Raw genomic sequence first — 20473 nt, forward strand, 5'->3', positions numbered from 1 at the left:
CACTCACAGAAGTTCCAAAAGAATAAAGACATTACAAATGTCATATTATGTATATATATATATATATATATATAGTGTTGTAACGATGTGCAAATGGTCCTCTGTTTCATTGGTCTAGGAATATGCAGGAAGTACCGCAGGGGGATCCTATTAGACTGCTGTAAAACAAAGAGCGAGAAAAATAACCAATCGCATCACTCGTATCTTCTAGCGTCAAAGATAGCTGTCCATGTCCACCCATTCTGTTGCTGTCTTTTCAATTTGAACATTTCCGTTTATTCCTTATTTTCGGAGCTTAATCAACGCAAACGAATATATCACTTATGGCCGCCTACAAGCTGGTGTTGATCCGTCACGGAGAGAGCAACTGGAACCAGGATAATCGATTCTGCGGCTGGTTTGACGCAGATCTGAGTGAGACTGGAGAACGGGAGGCGAGGAGAGGAGGACAGGCCCTGAAAGGTGGAATCTTGTTATTTTTTATTTGACCAGCTAGCTACTCACTTTATATCAGACACAAACACATAAAATGTTTCCTCACAAAAGACACTGACATTGATTGTACATTTTCATAATCTATTTGAAATATCGGTCGCAACTGCTAGCCCTACAGTATTTTGGAAGCCTGTTGGCCATTTTGCTGCCTGAAAGAAGATCAACTATCTTATTTGATGTCTATTCACGATAGAAATTGTAGTTGTGAAAACACTTGTTACCAATACCAGCAATGTCACGTGACGACCTTCTCGATTTTGACATAGGATGGGGGTGTTTTGGTGGCTGTTCCCCACCGTGGTAAAGTTGGTTTGATTGTTCGATATTCGCCGGACCTTCAAACCTCAATTGTTCGTGAACGGTTTGCGCTACAGACCTACGGCTGGTAGGCTCTTTATGGACGAAAAAAGGGTTTAATTTTTTTCCTCACGATTTCGATCGAGTTTTTAATAATCTCACCGCAACGATGTTGACAGTCTGCTATGCAATCCCTTGAGCGTGACACTCCGTTCCATTACGCTACACACGAGTCATTGGACCAAGGCGTCTTCTGTAGGGGGAGTTTTATTAAAATCTTGATGCTCGGTCTGAACATTACTATGCATTAGTGATGCGCGGGTTGACTCTCAACCCGCAGTCCCCGTCGTAGCCTATCCGTTTAGGGTCATTCAATATTGTGTAGGTGAGGGGCAGGCTTGCGGGTTGAATAAAGATAAAACACCTTAAGAATCAATAAATGTATATTTATTGTTATTTATAGGCTACATGTAGCCTAAAATAATTTAATAAAAACCTATAAATGTATCATTCTTGTTATTTATAGGCTACACGTTGTAAATCATTTGATCTTATCTGACTTGCCTAGTTAAAAAACATAATAAAAAAATAAATACATTTAGCCTAAAATAATTAAATAAAAACCTATAACTGTATAATTATTGTTATTTATGGGCTACATTTAGCCTGAAATAATAACCTTTCTGGCATTAGAGCATAAACGTAAACTTTAGGGCTTAACTGTACACTCACGCCAAATAGCCTACACACCAATTAACATGCTTTTGGGAACTGGCAGAAAAAGTGCCAGGTATGTGTGATTGTGAGGGGCAATACAAATTCGACAGGCACAAGATGGGGACTTTAAACAGGTGTATGGCAAGTCAAGGGAACTATAGTCTACTGTTCAGATGGGTTAAATGTAAACTGAAATCTGGACACTGACTGTAGGTCTATAACCACTCACATAGCCTTAATATTAACTCCTGCAGAATTTAAGCATTTCTTGCAGTAAATTTATGCACCAAATGTAGGCTAAATTTAGACTCTGGGACGGGAGTGGAAAAATATGATTCTTTCATCTTGCAAGATTGTGAAAATGTGGTTAGATATCATCTGTTTTTTAATATATATTTTTTTTATATTAAAATCATTTTGTGAGGAGGACAAAGGATGTGCAGCATGTGTCCATCCCTTCTGAACAGTTTGAAGTTTCTAGGTGATGTGTCCATCCCTTCTGAACAGTTTGAAGTTTCTAGGTGATGTGTCCATCCCTTCTGAACAGTTTGAAGTTTCTAGGTGATGTGTCCATCCCTTCTGAACAGTTTGAAGTTTCTAGGTGATGTGTCCATCCCTTCTGAACAGTTTGAAGTTTCTAGGTGATGTGTCCAGAATTTGAATATTGTGATCATGCATTTTTTGATGGTCCCTAACTAGTTGCATAGACCTTGTGGCAGCCTGCCTACAACCTTGACATGATATTGTGATGCTCTGATTGAAATCTGGAAGCTAGACATGTGCAATGTTGTACACCTTTTTTCCTTCATAAAGAGACTAACTTGAGGTCTGTATCTCAAACCGTTTACAAGCTATTGAGGTTTGAAGGTCCAAATGTCCAGCGACTATGTCAAATCAACTTTACCATGGTTGTGACTGTACCCCTTGTTTCCACCTCGACCATGCCCTCATTCCATACCCTATGGAAGTCCCAGCTACTTCCTGGTTCAAGTCTAGGTTGAAGATGACTATCATATATTTTCGGCCTAGACTTGAACTACGAAATGACTTGGATGCGGCTTTTATAACTAACCCATTACTTGTTCTGTGGTATTGCTATCTATGGTGGGCCTATTAGTTCAGCCCCCTTTTACTATGGACGAAGGAGCAACGGAGATCCTGCATCCACTGCTTTTGATGTCACAGCTCTTCCAATGTGAACATGATGTGATGTGAACATGACGTTCTAGATGTGCTGCTTCATGCAATGAATGAAATCAAACTTACTCAGTGTGTTGGTTAGGGAAATATCTGGCTTTCTGACTCAAGTTTAGACATATGTGGGCCAAAACTTAGGCTTCTAGTAACCCTGATGATTTGATTTGAATTTGACCAGAGATGTTGCTTACATAGCAGTCCAACCACCCACCAAAATCAACCTGAATCAAACCCTGAATACATCCTTTCTCTTCTTCAGATGCTGGCTATGAGTTTGACTTGTGCTACACCTCAGTCCTAAAGAGGGCCATCCGCACTTTGTGGCTGTGTCTGGACAGCATTGACCAGATGTGGCTTCCCGTCCACCGGACCTGGCGCCTCAACGAGCGCCATTACGGTGGCCTGACGGGATTAAACAAGTCGGAGACTGCCGCCAAGCACGGAGAGGCTCAGGTGAAGATCTGGAGGCGGAGCTTCGATATCCCTCCTCCCACTATGGATCCGGACCACGACTTCTACACCGTCATCAGCAAGGTGAGGGACACACTCGCTAACATGGGGGAGAGTTGACCTGCTATGGCATCAGACATCAACATAATTCGTGAATCTGTCTTTAGGCTCACTCACATTGGGAAGAGCTTATAGTGGCAGTCTTGTTTAGGGCTGTGGCGGTGATTGTCAAGCAAATACCTGCCTGTCTCACAGTAATTTACCGGTAATTAGCATAAACATAGCATAAACATCTCCTGGCTTCCACAAATAGCCTACAAGCCTCTGATGCAGACCTTTGGAACATATACATTTTTAAAAGTAAAAAAAATCGATTTAATATAGCCTACACCATCACAATAAATCCATTATTTATTTTATACAGGTCTAAATAAACATGATATGAAGAAAATGTAGTCTATTTCAGAAGAAAGTAATTTATTTGACCTTTATTTAACTAGGCAAGTCAGTTAAGAACAAATTCTTATTTTCAACGACGGCCTAGGAACAGTGGGTTAACTGCCTGTTCAGGGGCAGAACGACAGATTTGTACCTTGTCAGCTCGGGGATTTGAACTTGCAACCTTCCAGTTACTAGCCCAACACTCTAACCACTAGGCTACCCTGCCGCCTAGCATACTCTGAGTTGTCCTTATGTTGTCCTTATGTTAGGCCCTGATCTGAATATGCCATATGGCTGTGGGCTACACTAGCTCATTTAGCAGACAAGATTTGCTTAGAATTTTTATTATTTTATAGTATAAAGAATACAATTGAACATAGCTTAATAAAATAAAGGATATTTTCCCCAAATGATTTCAAAGGAAGTGCACACATGCAGCTATTCTGTGTTGAGTTGTAAACAAAGAAACTGGTCCTCCTATATGCTTCATTTAGAGAGATTTATGCAACTTTAGTTGTGATACAAACATTGGGCTATATTTTTTGATGTTTAATACATTCTAAGGCTGCATGATGGGACGCTAATGATGATTTGAAAAAAGTCACAAGCTGTCCACACTTCATCAGTCTCTCATTCACAATTTGACAAGAACTTGATATTCTCACCAGGCCTCAAATTTACCGGCGGCATTCCCCCTGTGTGACTGTAATGCCCCCTATAAAAATCCATGCCTTTTGTGGCCAAAGCTTCAAAGCACCTCTCACTCACATGGTTCTCTCAGATGTAGCCAATGCCCGTCCCGTGATTGGGTCCTTCTCACATGCATTTCAGCTAAGAAGTAGGCTACAAGTGAATGAAGACCGACACATCAGGCACTAAATGCTCGCGTCACTCTTATGGAATTCTGAGGTGCATATTGAAGATGTTAGAACTGTCCACATGTATCCTACTTTTATCAGCCAACAAGCGGAGTAGGCCTAACGAACAGCCAAAACACTAGCCTGTAGCAATATACTATCCCCCATAGTACAAACGTTGTCCTTGTAATGGCTGTCGTCGGTGGAAGAAGGAGACGACCAAAGCGCAGCGTGGTTAGTGTTAATCTTTTTAATAAGAAACTGAACACTTCAAAACAACAGTGACAACCGAAATAGTTCTATCTGGTGCAGACACACAAAGACTGAAAATAACCAACCACAAAACACAAAGGAAAACAGGCTACCTAAATATGGTTCTCAATCAGGGACAACGATAGACAGCTGCCCCTGATTGAGAACCATATCAGGCCAAACACAGAAATAGAAAATATAGACTGCCCACCCCAACTCACGCCCTGACCATACTAAATAAAGACAAAAGAAAGGAATAAAGGTCAGAATGTGACAGTCCTATTATTTTGGTCAACACGTCCTTCAGTGCTATAAATAAATATTCCAAACATGGTCTGGGACAGTAGTGGGATATGATAGAGCCCAAATTAATACAACTCGCATCAACAAAAAACATTTAAAGCAATGAGGATGATCGTTTATCTTAACATTTTGATAAACTACTAGGATATTTTTTCACATGCGCACAGTAGGCTACAAGCGAGAATGTTCCAAACGCAATCAATTAGCGGGAAAAAACTCTTATTGAAAGTGACTGCAAATGTGATTACGCACGTAATGCTTTATTATAAAGGTGCATTTTTATGGTGACAATTATCTTACCCAAACTTGAAACTCATGCGCAACCTATGTATGCCAGTTAGGCTTTACACCGGTTAATGTGCTTCATTTTAAGAAGTTATTTGGCCACTTTAGTTGTGGGACAAACCATATCAAAACATATAGGCCTATGGGCTAGGCTACATGAGGTGTGCAACTGATTTGAAAAAGTCCTGAAAAAAAAGTTGTGTGCTGTTTCTTGCCTTAATGCACAAGCTGGGCATCATTCACAAGTGATAGGCTAATATTGCCACCCATCAGACTATTCTTGATTTTTAGTTTTGTCTTTACATATACTAAATAATATATGTGATATTAATTTTTATTTAGAATGGACCAACAAAAAAAAAAAAATCTATGCACTTAAATAGTGTATGGAGGACGCCTTCCCCATGGTTCATTTTCAGGCCAGCCAAGTAGGCTATTCTCCTGTTGCAAAGCAGTGTGCCTATTGCTTAGCCTATAGAAATGTTGCTCAACATGAGCTCATGGGCTCTCATGAAGTGTTTGATTAGATTATCCAATACATTTGTATTGATGTCAGAATGATTAGAGGGACAATGGAGTGCTGAGTACCAGACAGTTAAAGTTTGGTAGGTTACTAATGACCATCAGCAGCATCAGAGCTTGGAGATGCCTAATTACCGTGACTCAACAGAGGGGCAGAAATAGAGACTAGTATGGGCTGTGTGTTATGCTGAGGAGTGTGTTTTAGGGCATGGCTGTGTCCCAAATGACACCCTATTTTATATATAGTGCACTACTTTTAACTAGAGGAGTAGTGCACACTATAAGGAACAGAGTGCCATTTGGGATACAACCTATGTGTCTGTGCCCTCTGTCTGCACCACCAGGTCCCATGGGAAGACCACAGGCCAGGCCAGGGTAGGGCAGGGAGGGCCAACTCCAGCCCGAGAGAGCTGCTGTTGTGTGCAGGATTTCGTTCCATCTTAGCACTTATTGTTGAACTATAATCATCGATTTGATTGAAGTAATGATCTTTAAATGAAGTTGCTATGATCAGGACTGGATACAATCTACAGGTGCAGCATTTCCTCAAGCATACTGGTGGTTAGTTCTCCTGACCATTTAAACAAAATGGCTTCTGCCTCACCTGGTCATACATGCATACATGTTTGAAGTATTTTTTAAATTCATGGTGCTCTTATATAGAACAGGGTCTTTTGGTGTTGTTTCAACTCTCTGAGTTAATGTATTTCAGAGGAGTATGATGTAAGACGGTAAAGTTCAAAGTTAAGCTGAGATCAGAATCTATTGGTGAATGCGTCATCAGTATTGACAGATGTGTTAAAAATGAGGACTATCAGAGGTATAGAGTACAGGTGCATTGGCCAACTGATTTTCATAGAATAAACATTTGGATAAGGCAAATCATTTGTCAGACTTATTCAATGTACAGTCGTGGCCAAAGGTTTTGAGAATGACACAAATATACATTTTCACAAAGTCTGCTGCCTCAGTTTGTATGATGGCAATTTGCATATACTCCAGAATGTGATGAAGAGTGATCAGCTGAATTGCAATTAATTGCAAAGTCCCTCTTTGCCATGCAAATGAACTGAATCCCCCCCAAAAACATTTTCCCCGTATTTCAGCCCTGCCACAAAAGGACCAGCTGACATCATGTCAGTGATTCTCTCGTTAACACAGGTGTGAGTGTTGACGAGAACAAGGCTGGAGATCACTCTGTCATGCTGATTGAGTTCGAATAACAGACTGGAAGCTTCAAAAGGAGGGTGGTGCTTGGAATCATTGTTCTTCCCCTGTCAATCATGGTTACCTGCAAGGAAACACGTGCCGTCATCATTGCTTTGCACAAAAAGGGCTTCACAGGCAAGGATATTGCTGCCAGTAAGATTGCACCTAAATTATCGGATCATCAAGAAATTCAAGGGGAGCAGTTCAGTTGTTGTGAAGAAGGCTTCAGGGCGCCCAAGAAAGTCCAGCAAGCGCCAGGACCATCTCCTAAAATCGATTCAGCTGCGGGATCAGGGCACCACCAGTACAGAGCTTGCTCAGGAATGGCAGCAGGCAGGTGTGAGTGCATCTGCACGCACAGTGAGGCGAATACTTTTGGAGGATGGCCTGGTGTCAAGAGGGGCAGCAAAGACGCCACTTCTCTCCAGGAAAAACATCATGGACAGACTGATATTCTGGTACAGGGATTGGACTGCTGAAGACCGGGGGAAAGTCATTTTCTCTGATGAATCCCCTTTCCGATTGTTTGGTGCATCCGGAAAAAAGCTTGTCCGGGGAAGACGAGGTGAGAGCAACCATCAGTCCTGTATCATGCCAACAATAAAGCATCCTGAGACCATTCATGTGTGGGGTTGCTTCTCTGCCAAGGGAGTGGCCTCACTCACAATTTTGCCTAAGAACACAGCCATGAATAAAGAATGGTACCAACACATCCTCTGAGAGCAACTTCTCCCAACCATCCAGGAACAGTTTGGTGACGAACAATGCCTTTTCCAGCATGATGGAGCAACTTGCCATAAAGCAAAAGTGTCTCGGGAGACAAAATATCAATATTTTGGGTCCATTGCCAGGAAACTCCCCAGACCTTAATCCCATTGTGGTCAATTTGTCAACTTGTGGTCAATCCTCAAGAGACGGGTTGACCCACAAACTCCAAGCATTGATTATGCAAGAATGGGCTGCCATCAGTCAGGATGTGGCCCAGAAGTTAATTGACAGCATGCCAGGGCGGATTGCAGAGGTCTTGAAAAAGAAGGGTCAACACTGCAAATATTGACTCTTTGTATCAACTTCATGTAATTGACAATAAAAGCCTTTGACACTTATGAAATGCTTGTAATTATACTTCAGTATTCCATAATAACATCTGACAAAAATATCTAAAGACACTGAAGCAGCAAACTTTGAAAATTAATATTTGTCATTCTCAACTTTTGGCCACGACTGTACATAGAACTGAAAGCACTGGACAGTTGAACGTTTCTTCCTTCTCTAGGAATTTATTTTAGGGTGTTCTTCTGAGCCAATGTGCCTTTTGCTTGCTTTTTGGTGTCTAGGCCGGGTTAATGTAAAATCACTTTGGCTGCGTTTACACAGGCAGCTCAATTCTGATATTCTTTTTACTATACTGAACAAAAAAATAAATGCAACACTTTCAACAATTTTACTGGGTTACAGGTCATATAAGGAAATCATTCCATTTGAAATAAATCAATGAGTCCATAATCAATGGATGACTGGGCAGGGGCACAGATTTGTGTCCAGAATTTGAGAGAAATAAGCTTTTTGTGCGTATGGAAATGTTCTGTTATCTTTTATTTCAGCTCATTAAATATGTGACCAGCACTTTACATGTTGTGTTTTATAATTTTGTTCAGTGTAATTGGTCTTTTGACCAATCATATCAGCTCTTCTGCCAATAATTGGGTAAAAGATCATAATTGGGCTGCCTTTGTAAATAAAGCCTAAAATGACCACCGCTGATGTAAAAAGAGCTTAATAAATGTGATTTGATTGAAAGCAATATGATTATATGAGGCTTCAGGCCCAGGTTGCTGTTAGGCATTTTTTTGTTTGTTGACGTACTATATTTTCTTTAGGACCGTCGTTATGGCGACCTGTCGGAGGAGCAGCTTCCGTCCTGTGAGAGCCTGAAGGATACCATCGCCCGGGCACTGCCCTACTGGAACAACGAGATTGTTCCCCAGATCAAACAGGGCAAGAGGGTTCTCATTGCTGCCCACGGCAACAGCCTCAGGGGCATTGTCAAGCACCTGGAGGGTAGGTAGTAGGAACTGCTTAGAACAGTGGATATCTCTAACCTCTTGGCTCTGGAGAGCCACATGGTGTGCAGGTTTTTGTTACAGCCTAGTAATAATGCATATTTTTGGAAAATGAACACCAGTTTTTAATTCATAAGCTGTTCATGGTCACAATTAGTCAAATCAGGTGTGTTAGAGCTGGGCTGAAACAAAAGCCTAAACACCAATTATCCCCAGGAGTGGAATTGGAGAACCCTGATTAGTTTCTAGGAACTACCTGTGGTAGTATCGTATATTCAGGGCTGAGGTTTTACACATTCTAATCGGCACATATCGAATGCACACACTGAAATATGTTGCACCTCAACCCTCCTGTGTAAGTGTCCATCTGTGTGCTCCTTATTTTTTTGTATACACTTTCTTTTGTCATTATATTTTAATTGACATGATTTACAGCATGTTGTCAACCATGTCCTGCTCTGTGCTGCCCCCTGCAGGTATGTCAGAGGAGGCAATCATGGAGCTGAATCTGCCCACAGGCATCCCCATCCTGTACGAGCTGGACAAGAACCTGAAGCCCGTCAAACCCATGCAGTTCCTGGGGGATGAGGAGACAGTCAGGAAGGCTATGGAGGCCGTGGCAGCCCAGGGCAAAGCCAAAAAGTAAAGGGAGAGAGAGGAGGCACTTTGTGTATCGTGCAGTAGGAAGTTGCACTTATCTAGGATCAGATTTTAGCCTCTCGCCAATTCCCAACCTTTCATTAGGAAGGAAGCATGTATAACTGACCCTAGATAATTCTCTGTGGGAAGCTTCATTCTACTCCATGTGGCTCAGAGTAGGGGTAAAGGGATATGGGTCGGAGTAGAGGGTCAACAATACTACAGCTCTCAAAGGAGCTCTCACACACTCTGTACATGCAGTCCAAGAAACAGGCACTAAGAATGTGTGTTCATATTCAACTCTACTGTGCATAGAATGTTTTAAAAGATGATTATAAAGTAACTAATAAGTTAGTATAAGTGGATATTTATTGACCAAGCTACTTATATGGGGACCACTGACTATCAAATCACACAGTCATCATTCCACTGACTTATTACTGTTTCTGTAAGTCCAACAAAAGTGTTTCCCCTGTTTGACGATGGATCACTGAGATTACGAATGTGGTGATGAAGCCTCATTTATTTGAAAATAGTTGGTCTTGCGTTATTATACTTCCAAGTTTCTCTAGAAAATAGTGTATATTTAGATGTTGAATCATTTTTGCACTTAAAAATGTAAACAGTCATGTGATTTCTACCCAAAGAAAACAACAACAAAAAAATAGCCAAATTAATAAACAGTTAAAACCACAAGAAGGGAGAAATAATTAATATTTGCACAACACACACGGTTGTACTGGTTCTTCACTTTTTGTTTTCCTCTGCCCTGTCTGTGGTTGCGCAATTCACTGTATAACCACATCATAAGTTGGACGACAGTGTCCATCTCCTCTTAAGGATTTGCCCCTTTTTTATCCATATTTTTGCCTAAAATGACATACCCAAATCTAACTGCCTGTAGTTCAGGACATGCATATTCTTGACACCATTTGAAAAGAAACACTTTGACGTTTGTGGAAATGAATGTAGGAGAATATAATACATTAGATCTGGTAAAAGATAATACAAAGACAAAAACATGCTTTTTCAATTTTTTTTGTTCCATCTTTGAAATGCAAGAGAGGCCATTCATTATATGACTTAGGAGTCTAGGTACAATTCAGATTTTGGCCACTAGATGGCAGCAGTGTGTGTGAAAAGTTTTAGACGGATCCAATGCACCATTGTATTACTGTTCAAAATGTCTTCCCAAATGTGCCTAATTGATTTATTGATACATTTAAGTACATAACTGTGCACTCTCCTCAAACAATAGCATGGTATTATTTCACTGTAATAGCTACTGTAAATTGGACAGTGCAGTTAGATTAACAATAATTAAAGTTTTCTACCCATATAAGACATGTCTATGTCCTGGAAAGTTTGCTTTTACTTACAACTATCATGCTAATCACATTAGTGCACGTTAGCTCAACTGTCCCGGTATAGGGACACTGGTCCTGTAGAGGTTTTTAAGAGCTGTGGCAGAGACCAAATAGCTCTTTCTCCCATGCCCCCTTCCCTTGATGTTGCTTCTGTGTGTCATGTATTTTCACAATTCACTGTAAAACCACATCAGAAGTTGACTGAATACCTTTCCTAGCCTTGGATGGTGCTTCTATGTGTATGTACTGCTGTTTATAACATGTTTTTCCATCCCATTTCCTCTTGAGTAGTGTGTCCCATTGATACTGTTTTGTCAGTGGGATCAAACGTTTGATACCTGCACTGTCGGTCTGTTTCTGCTTTAGCCTACACCAGTGGCATTCAGGGCTAAACATTCATAGATGCAGATAGAAATAGATTGCACGTAACAGACCAACTCACTTCTTCCACGTCCAAGCGAGCTGATTCGTATATACGTTTAATTTATATCTTCAATTTTGTGAGCATTCCACAATCTATGAGTAGGCCCATACTCTAAGTTTATCTTAACCACCCTGTCTGCTGCTAGAACCACTCGTCTACTCTGAAAAGATGTGTTAATTTTATATTTGGTAGGATAACTTGACGTTTGCCTTTTCTGTTTGTAACACCTCTAAGTGGGAAAACTACAATGCAAGTCCCCAGCCATTCTCCTTTGACATTGTTGCCAATCTTCTGACTGAAAGGAAAATCCTTTGTAATAAAAGGTTATTTATTAGTGTTAAACTTCATTGTAATGCACTGTTTCTGAAGCCTGTGCTGAACCAATAAATGTGTGGAAAAATAACATGTATTTGGTCTATATTTTTATTATGGAAATCTAAGGACACTGGTTTAGTAGGCCTCTCAGTGGCACACCTGTGCAGCCAGCCAGGACGTGACGTGTTTTTCCGTCACAAAAAAAATGTCAGGTATCGTAACTTCACTGTGACTTTACAGTTGGCGTGATAGAATGGAAAAGCGCTCTCATATATCGCGTTCAAAACAACTGGGAACTCAGGGGGGAAAGAGTCCCAACTGGGAAAAATATTTTTGAATGGTCATCAAACTCGGAAACTTTTTGTGTGGTTTTACAGTTGTCTTGATATCCTGATAGGAAACAAATACATAGCGAAGTTAGTTTAACGGATAACTTGTTCTGTCATAAGGAAAAAAAACTAAAGGAAATGGGAGGTAAGAATGTAGTTACATTTCATTAAGTTACCTTAGTCCTTACACTTCCTTTGCAACAGAAACTAGTCAGCAGCAAAGCTAGACAGTCTTGGCGTGTCAAATCTGGGTTTGTTAGAGAATTAGCTAGTCATATCACACCGATGTGTAAACCGCTGGGTAACACCAACCTAGTTAGCTAGATGTTATTGTCGGGAGTTTGAATAACGTACCCCGTGTATATAGCCAAGTTATCATTACTCATGATTGTGTATTTATTCCTTGTTATTAGATATATTTCTATTGATGTTTTTTTGTTCTCTGCATTGTTGGGAAGGGCCCTAAGTAACGTGTCATTGTTAAGTCCACACCTGTTTACGAAATGTGAGATTTTGTTTTTTAACAAGTCGACACTATTTGGTTGCTAGAGTACTGTAGCAAGCTAGCAACCTATACATGTTTTGCTTTCTAGACGATTTAATAAATTGTTTCAGAATGACTTTATACAAAAAAAATGACGAGTGAGACAAATTGCTTTGTGGACATAAGTATATTAAGCAAATGGACAGACAGGTCGACAGTCAGATGCCGCGTTCAAAACAAGTCGGAACTCGGAAATCTCCGACTTCAGTGTGTTTTAGACAACCTAGGAACAAGCATATACGCTCTATGTTCCTAGAAGACAACTGGGAACTCGTAAAAATACGAACTCAGACTGGGAAAAATATTTTTGAACGGTCATCCAACTTGGAATTCCAAGTCAGAAACGCGAACATCTTTGTAGAGCTCCGACTTTCCGACCTGAATATAAACGATGTCCGATTTTGACCTCTTTTTCTCTCTCTCTCTCTCTCTCGTTACCATTTGTCTTGAAAGCACCATTGATATCCTGATAGGAAACAAATAACATAGCAAGGTTAGTGTTTAACGGACAACTTGTTCTGTCATAATGAAACAAAATACGATCTAATGGAAATGGGAGGTAAGAAACGAGTTAGCTGCATTTCGTTAAGTTACCTTAGTCCTTACACTTCCTGTGCAACAGAAACTAGACGGCAGCAAGCTAGACTGTTAGCTTGTTAGAAAGCTAGCTAGTTTACCACTAGGTCAAGGTTCCCCAACTGGCTTCCTGCGGGTGGTTTTATTTGCCCCCCCCCAAAAAAAAACCACATTTTGTTTTCATTGTTGGACATAAGACTTAAAACACCAGGAAATCAACTTCAATTAATTTTAATTCAAATAATCTCTTCCGGTGAAATTGACGAGTGAGACAAATTGCTTTGTGAACATGCATATTGACTTAATGCAAATGGACACGTCGACTTGTGTGTGACTGTCTATTACTGTCAGATACTCTGTATGTTCATAGAAGACAACTGGGAACTCGTAAAAATACGAACTCAGACTGGGAGAAATCATTTGTAAAGGTCGTCCAACTTGGAATTCCAAGTCGGAAACTCGGAACATCTTTCGAAAGCTCTGACTTTCCGACCTGAAGATCAAATCAAATATTATTTGTCACGTGCGCCGAATACAACAGGTGTAGTAGACCTTACAGTGAAATGCTTACTTACAGGCTCTAACCAATACTGCAAAAAAGTATTATGTGAACAATAGGTAAGTAAAGAAATACAGGCTACATACAGACACCGGTTAGTCAGGTTGATTGAGGTAGTATGTACATGTAGATATGGTTAAAGTGACTGCATATATGATGAACAGAGAGTAGCAGCAGCGTAAAAGAGGGGTTGGGGGGAGCACAATGCAAATAGCCCGGTTAGCCAATGTGTGGGAGCACTGGTTGGTCGGGCCAATTGAGGTAGTATGTACTTGAATGTATAGTTAAATTGACTGTGCATACATGATCAACAGAGAGTAGTGTAACGGATGTGAAACGCTAGTTTAGTTGGTGGTGCGCGGTAAATAGTGTTTCAATCGGTGCTCTGCAAGGGCCGCGGCTTTTGTGGAGCGATGGGTAACGATGCTTCGAGGGGTGACTGTTGTTGATGTGTGCAGAGGGTTCCCTGGTTCGCGCCCGGGTATGGGCGAGAGGACGGTCTAAAGCTATACTGTTACATTGATGCTGTTGACCCGGATCACTGGTTGCTGCGGAAAAGGAAGAGGTCAAAAGGGGGGTGGATGTAACGGATGTGAAACGCTAGCTTAGTTGGTGGTGCGCGCTAAATAGTGTTTCAATCGGTGACGTCACTTGCTCTGAGACCTGCTCTGCAAGGGCCGCGGCTTTTGTGGAGCGATGGGTAACGATGCTTCGTGGGTGACTGTTGTTGATGTGTGCAGAGGGTTCCCTCTGGATAAGACCCTTTACTCAGTACTTTGTTGATACACCTTTGGCAGCGATTTAATTATTATTTTTATATATATACAGTGGGGGGAAAAAGTATTTAGTCAGCCACCAATTGTGCAAGTTCTCCCACTTAAAAATATGAGAGAGGCCTGTAATTTTCATCATAGGTACACTTCAACTATGACAGACAAAATGAGAAAAAAAAATCCAGAAAATCACATTGTAGGATTTTTTATGAATATGTTTTGCTTTGTCATTATGGGTTATTGGTTATTGATTGATGAGCAAAAATAACTATTTAGTCATTTTTAGAATAAGGCTGTAACATAACAAAATGTGGAAAAAGTAAAGGGGTCTGAATACTTTCCGAATGCACTGTAGGATGATCCTTGCCTAGAATACAGTATATACATATGAACTTGGTAAAACAGTATGTAATCATTATTAAAGTTAGTTTTCAATGATTATGTACATAGGGCAGCAGTCTATAAGGTGCAGTGTAGAGTACTGGGTAGTAGCTGGCTAGTAACAGTGACTAAGTTCAGAGCAGGGTACTGGGCGGAGGCCAGCTAGCCCGCAAAAAACAGTCTATGACGGTTGTAGCTAGCGCACAATTGGCCCAGTGTCGTCCTGGTTTGCCCGTCATTGTAAATAAGAATTTGTTCTTAACTGACTTGGCTAGTTAAATAAAATTCAAAGGGCAAGTTTCTCTTTCCGTTGTATGCAATATTTCTTGTTTATGTTTAATTGACTCAAACAAAGCATAATGCTTTTTATGGAAATTACTTCCCGATTGACTTTTGTCTTGTCTTTTTTTGCAGATCAATTGCAGACTACTTCTCTACGAAAAGCATTACTGGTGGATGTAAGATCTTGAGAACTGATGAAACAACACTGAACTTGTTATGAGACTATATCCACACACACACACACACTGAAATATTGTAGTTAAACCCAAGTGATTTGACTCCACACACAGATGACTGTGGCACCTGCTGCTTTGTGTGACTGCCTTAGGAGCTGCCCCATGCTAATGGAAAGGAGTGAGATCGTACTTATATAGAAGGATGAGTAGCCTTAGGCAGTACTTCACCAATGCGGGTGAGAAACAGAGTTTGTATTGAGTTGGGGCATGGAGCACTAACACTCTACAGCATAATGCTTCATCGTTGGATCATTTGACGCTATGCTAACGCTAACCTTTGAACTGGGTCAAAACCCTTGCTGCTACAGTGTAGTGTGGGTGTGTCTGTTTTTCTCTGTCTCTCTGTCTGTGTGAATTTTGTTTGACCACTCGGCACAATAACCACAACTAACTATATAGCCTACAGGGTTCTTCTAAGCTCGACCTCAAAACTATCACTCACTCACTTGCCCTGGATTCTGAAAAGTTACCATTAATGTCTTGTAGGTTTGTCACAATACCAGTATCGCAATATTCAGAATTATCGTGGAAAGGAAACAAATCATGAAGCAGATTTCTTGAGGAAAACAGTCCTAATGTTAGAAACAAACATCATTATCAAATCGAGATGTATTTCTAAAGCCCATTTCAGACATGGAATGCAACACAATAACTGAAATATTTACTACACAACAAACATAAGAGGATAAAAAAACTACAGAATAACAATAACTAAACTACCCAAAATCATCTTAAGGAAAAGCAAAGCTAAAAAGGTGTGTTTTTAAGATCTCTTTTTAATGTGTCCACAGTTTCAGCCCCCCTCAGGTTCTCTGACAGGTTATTCCAGAGGCTGGGGGCATAATAACTAACTGCCTCTCCATGCCTCTTGGTCCGAGGCTTTGGGATCGTTGAAAGGCCAGTGCCAGAGGGACCTAATGGGTGCATTACTTGGTATGTATTGGGGTGCACAACCATGGATTGATTTAAAAACAGACAGATTCTCTCGGTGCTTTTGCTCCAACAATAAGTACCTCAGTCTTGTCTTGATTTAGCTGGAGGACGTTGTGAGCCATCCAAGTATTTAAATCACAAATCCAGTCTAATAATTTATCCGTGAAGCTAAAATCCTCTGGTGACACAAATTGTAAGTTGTGTATGGTCTGCATAGCACTGAAGATGCTTTCTGTTAATGCTGCTAAGGAGTAACATATAGAAACTGAACCATACCGGACCCAAAATCAAACCTTGTGGAATGCCACATGTGGTATGTATTTTCTCTAGGTTATGTTCACCAAGGGTGACAACAAACTCTCCACTGGTGAAATAGGTCCCAAACCACTTTAGAACTGAACTGGAGAGGCTAACTCACCTCTCCAGTCTTTCCAGAAGGACATCATGGTCAACAGTGTTGAATGCAGCACTTAAATCCAAGAGTACAAGGACAGAGAGCTGTTTGACATCTGTTGGCTCTATGATCATTTACTACTTTAACTAATGCTGTCTCTACTGTGGTGGGCCGGAAAACCAGATTTTGATTTTTGTTTAAATACAGTTGGCACTGAAAAAGTAATTTACTTGTTTGAAACAAATTTATCCAGAATTTTGCTTAAGAATGTAAGGTTGTAGATTGGCCGAAAATTGTTAAGAACTGTTGAATCTAGATAATTTTTTAGTGCAGAGGGGAAAGTGCCTGTGAACAGGGAGGGATTAACAATAGCTTGCACTTCTTCAGATATGCAATTAAAAACTGTTTTGAAGAAGGTGGTGGGGATAGGATCCAGAAGGCAGGTAGAAGGTGGTGGGGATAGGATCCAGAAGGCAGGTAGAAGGTGGTGGGGATAGGATCCAGAAGGCAGGTAGAAGGTGGTGGGGATAGGATCCAGAAGGCAGGTAGAAGGCTTAAGTTGTGATATCACTTTCCTGAGCATGTCTGTGTCCACCAGGGAAAATACATCCCTAGTGCCTTTGCGTAGTAGACTAAGGCACATATCAAACATTTCATCATGTCTAGCTTGACTGATACCCAACCTAATGTTTGTTATCTTATCTCGGAAATATGCCGCAAACTCATCACATTTAGATGTGGAGAAAAGTCCACATAAAATGTGAGGGATAGGATTTATCAGGCCATCAATGGTTGAGAAGAGCACTAGAATTATTCTGATTATTAGTGATCAAGTTAGAAAAATAAGTCCGTCTGGCCTTTCTAATTGTCTTGTTATATAGTGCATTCGGAAAGTATTCAGACCCCTTGACTTTGCCACATGTTGTTACGTTACAGCCTTATTCTAAAACGGATTAAATAAAATAAAAATTCAGTCTACACACCATACCCCATAATAACAAAGCGAAAAAAGGTTTTTAGAAATGTTTGCACATTTATTAAAAATGAAAAACAGATACCTTATTTACATAAGTATTCAGACCCTTTGCTATGAGACTCGAAATTGAGCTCAGGTGCACCCTGTTTCCATTCATCATCCTTGAGATGTTTCTACAACTTGGAGTCCACCTGTGGTAAATTCAATTGATTTGACATGATTTGGAAAGGCACACATCTGTCTATATAAGGTCCCAGAGTTGACAGTGCATATCAGAGCAGAAACCAAGCCATGAGGTCGAAGGAATTGTCCTTAGAGCTCCGACAGGATTGTGTCGAGGCACAGATCTGGGGAAGGGTACCAAAACATTTCTGCAGCATTGCAGGTCCCCAATAACACAGTGGCCTCCATCATTCTTAAATGGAAGAAGTTTGGAACCACCAAGACTCTTCCTGGGCCTGGCCGCTTGGCCAAACTGAGCAATTGCGGGAGAAGAGCCTTGGTCAGGGAGGTGACCAAGAACTCTATGGTCACTCTGACAGAGCTCCAGAGTTCCGTGGAGATGGGAGAACCTTCCAGAACGACAACCATCTCTGCGGCACTCCACCAATCAGGCCTTTGTGGTAGAGTGGCCAGACGGAAGCCACTCCTCAGTAAAAGGCACATGACAGCCTGCTTGGAGTTTGCCTAACGGCATCTCAGACCATGAGAAACAAGATTATCTGGTCTGATGAAACCAAGATCAAACTCTTCGGCCTGAATGCCAATTCTCACATCTGGAGGAAACCTGGCACCATACCTATGGTGAAGCATGATGGTGGCAGCGTCATGATGTGGTTATGTTTTTCAGGGCAAGGATTGGAATACTAGTCAGGATAGAGGGAAATAGGAACGGAGAAAAGTACAGAGAGATCCTTGATGAAAACCTGCTCCAGAGTGCTCAGGACCTCAGACTGGGGCGAAGGTTCACCTTCCAACAGGACAACGACCCTAAACACATAGCTAAGACAACGCAGGAGTGTCTTCAGAACAAGTCTCTGAATGTCCTTGAGTGGCCCAGCCAAAGCCCGGACTTTAACCTGATCGAACATCTCTGGAGCGACCTGAAAATAGCTGTGCAGCGACGTTCCCCATCCAACCCGACAGAGCTTGAGAGGATCTGCAGAGAAGAATGGGAGAAACTCCCCAAATACAGGTGCGTCAAGTTTGTAGCGTCATACCCAAGAAGACTCAAGGCTGTAATCGCTGCCAAAGCTGCTTCATTAAAGTACTGAGTAAAGGGTCTGAATACTTATGTAAATGTGATATTTCCATATTTTTTTTTATATAAATTTGGAACAATTTCTAAATACTTGTTTTGCTTTTTATCATTATGGGGTATTGTGTGTAACTATTTAATCCATTTTAGAATGAGGCTGTAACATAACAAAATGTGGAAAACGTCAAGGGGTCTGAATACTTTCCGAATGCATTATATGCCAAGTTGCTCTCGGAATATCTTAATGGACCTGCAACTTTGACTTTCTCCACTTCCGATCTGCCTTTCTGCAATTTCTCCTTCATTTATTAGTTTCCTCAGTCTCCATTTGGATGTGGCCTTTGTCAACTTTACTGGAACTATGGCATCAATGGTTACCCTTCATTTGTTATTAAAGTTATCAACTCAATCATCACAAGAGGAAGGCAGAATAGGTGGTGGAGTAGTTATTGTTCATACACTCAATAGTGTTTCTTAATGTGTTCAGTATTACCATGTGCTATGGGCAACAATGTAGTAATGAACACACAGTGGTGATCAGATAAAGCAACATAAACAATACAGGATATGTCAATAGAAAGCCTCTTGGTAATAACCAGGTCCAGAGAATGGCTGTGCTTATGGGTGGGCCAAGTAACATGTTGGATAAAGTCCATAGAGCTCAAATGACTCTTAAATTCTCTTTGTCAACATGAATATAACATCTCCCAACACAATGACAAAAGTATAGCATGATGCTGAAAAGACCCAAAGTATCCAAATGAAATGTCCTTACAGCTGAGAGCATTAGCAAAAATAGTGTCTGTCCCCCCCCCCCCTTTTCCCTTTTCTGATAGAGTATGAACATCTTTAGCCCCGGGGGGCTTCAATAAGAGTGGCTCGACAGTCTGAAGACAGCCATGTTTCAGTGAGAAACATGCAATGAACTTTGCAGTCAGTAATGAGGTTTTTACTAGTGATTGCTCTAACATTTAAAAGTGACATTCAATGAGTGTGGGCGTCTGCCTAGAGGTAACCAGACCTATCAACGTTACAACCACGTTTTTTGACAGTCTCCAATCTATCAGAATGGTAGATGACAGAAGGTGGAGTTAAAGGAACATAAATTAGCTCACACAATAACCATAGTGAAATTTCTACGTTGCTAGTTCTATGTTGCTTATTCTGACAGGGAGAACTGGAGTACTGCCAGACCCTGTCTGTCAGTCTGTAAAACAGTTTGCCATGTTGTTGTAAATAATCCTGGAACCCCTGCAGTTATGGTGAATCCTGTCTTTTTTAAAAAGTCTTGGTTGCTCCCACAGCAAATCAAAGTTGTCATAAAAAGAGACATTCGTGTCGTTGCAAAGTTTCTTCAGGTACTCGTTTAGGGCAAAGAGTCGTCTGAAACGTCCAGAAG

The 20473-nt window shown here is 40.9% G+C and overlaps 2 protein-coding genes and 1 long non-coding RNA gene across 19 annotated transcripts in view; 2 read left to right on the plus strand and 1 right to left on the minus strand.

Annotated features, from left to right (window-relative positions):
• The first annotated feature begins 178 nt into the window (after positions 1-178).
• Positions 179-11921, plus strand: LOC115117337 (phosphoglycerate mutase 1-like). The gene is made up of 4 exons (XM_029645809.2): positions 179-462; positions 2966-3240; positions 8906-9086; positions 9565-11921. Exons 1-4 carry the CDS (start codon positions 324-326, stop codon positions 9732-9734), a joined length of 765 nt encoding a protein of 254 aa, XP_029501669.1. The 5' UTR covers positions 179-323; the 3' UTR covers positions 9735-11921.
• Positions 11371-13421, minus strand: LOC135561233 (uncharacterized). Its single transcript, XR_010459342.1, has 2 exons — positions 13301-13421; positions 11371-13172 (listed from the first exon to the last, which is right to left on the minus strand). It is a non-coding gene; the product is annotated as an uncharacterized LOC135561233 (long non-coding RNA).
• Positions 12032-20473, plus strand: part of LOC115117336 (SMC5-SMC6 complex localization factor protein 2-like) — a 49372-nt gene continuing 40930 nt past the window's right edge. The window contains exons 1-3 of one of the 17 annotated variants that reach the window (XM_065002594.1): positions 12032-12307; positions 15410-15453; positions 15568-15689. In XM_065002594.1, the coding sequence (XP_064858666.1) occupies positions 15656-15689 (34 nt within the window). In that variant the 5' untranslated portion in view covers positions 12032-12307; positions 15410-15453; positions 15568-15655. Of the gene's footprint in view, positions 12308-13109; positions 13266-13416; positions 13901-15409; positions 15690-15718; positions 16447-20473 lie in introns of those variants that run through there. The other 16 variants (XM_065002599.1, XM_065002596.1, XM_065002600.1 and 13 more) reach the window with 16 other exon arrangements.

The sequence above is a fragment of the Oncorhynchus nerka genome, linkage group LG16 (genome assembly GCF_034236695.1).
Source record: "Oncorhynchus nerka isolate Pitt River linkage group LG16, Oner_Uvic_2.0, whole genome shotgun sequence".
Lineage (NCBI taxonomy): Eukaryota > Metazoa > Chordata > Actinopteri > Salmoniformes > Salmonidae > Oncorhynchus > Oncorhynchus nerka.

What these genes read in the sequence shown, in the direction of transcription:
- LOC115117337 (XM_029645809.2), top strand. Translation starts at nt 324, where the DNA reads ATGGCCGCCTACAAGCTGGTGTTGATCCGTCACGGAGAGAGCAACTGG. An exon ending in TCTACACCGTCATCAGCAAG is followed by an intron (nt 3,241 to 8,905) that starts GTGAGGGACACA and finishes TATTTTCTTTAG; the next exon opens with GACCGTCGTTATGGCGACCT. An exon ending in CATTGTCAAGCACCTGGAGG is followed by an intron (nt 9,087 to 9,564) that starts GTAGGTAGTAGG and finishes TGCCCCCTGCAG; the next exon opens with GTATGTCAGAGGAGGCAATC.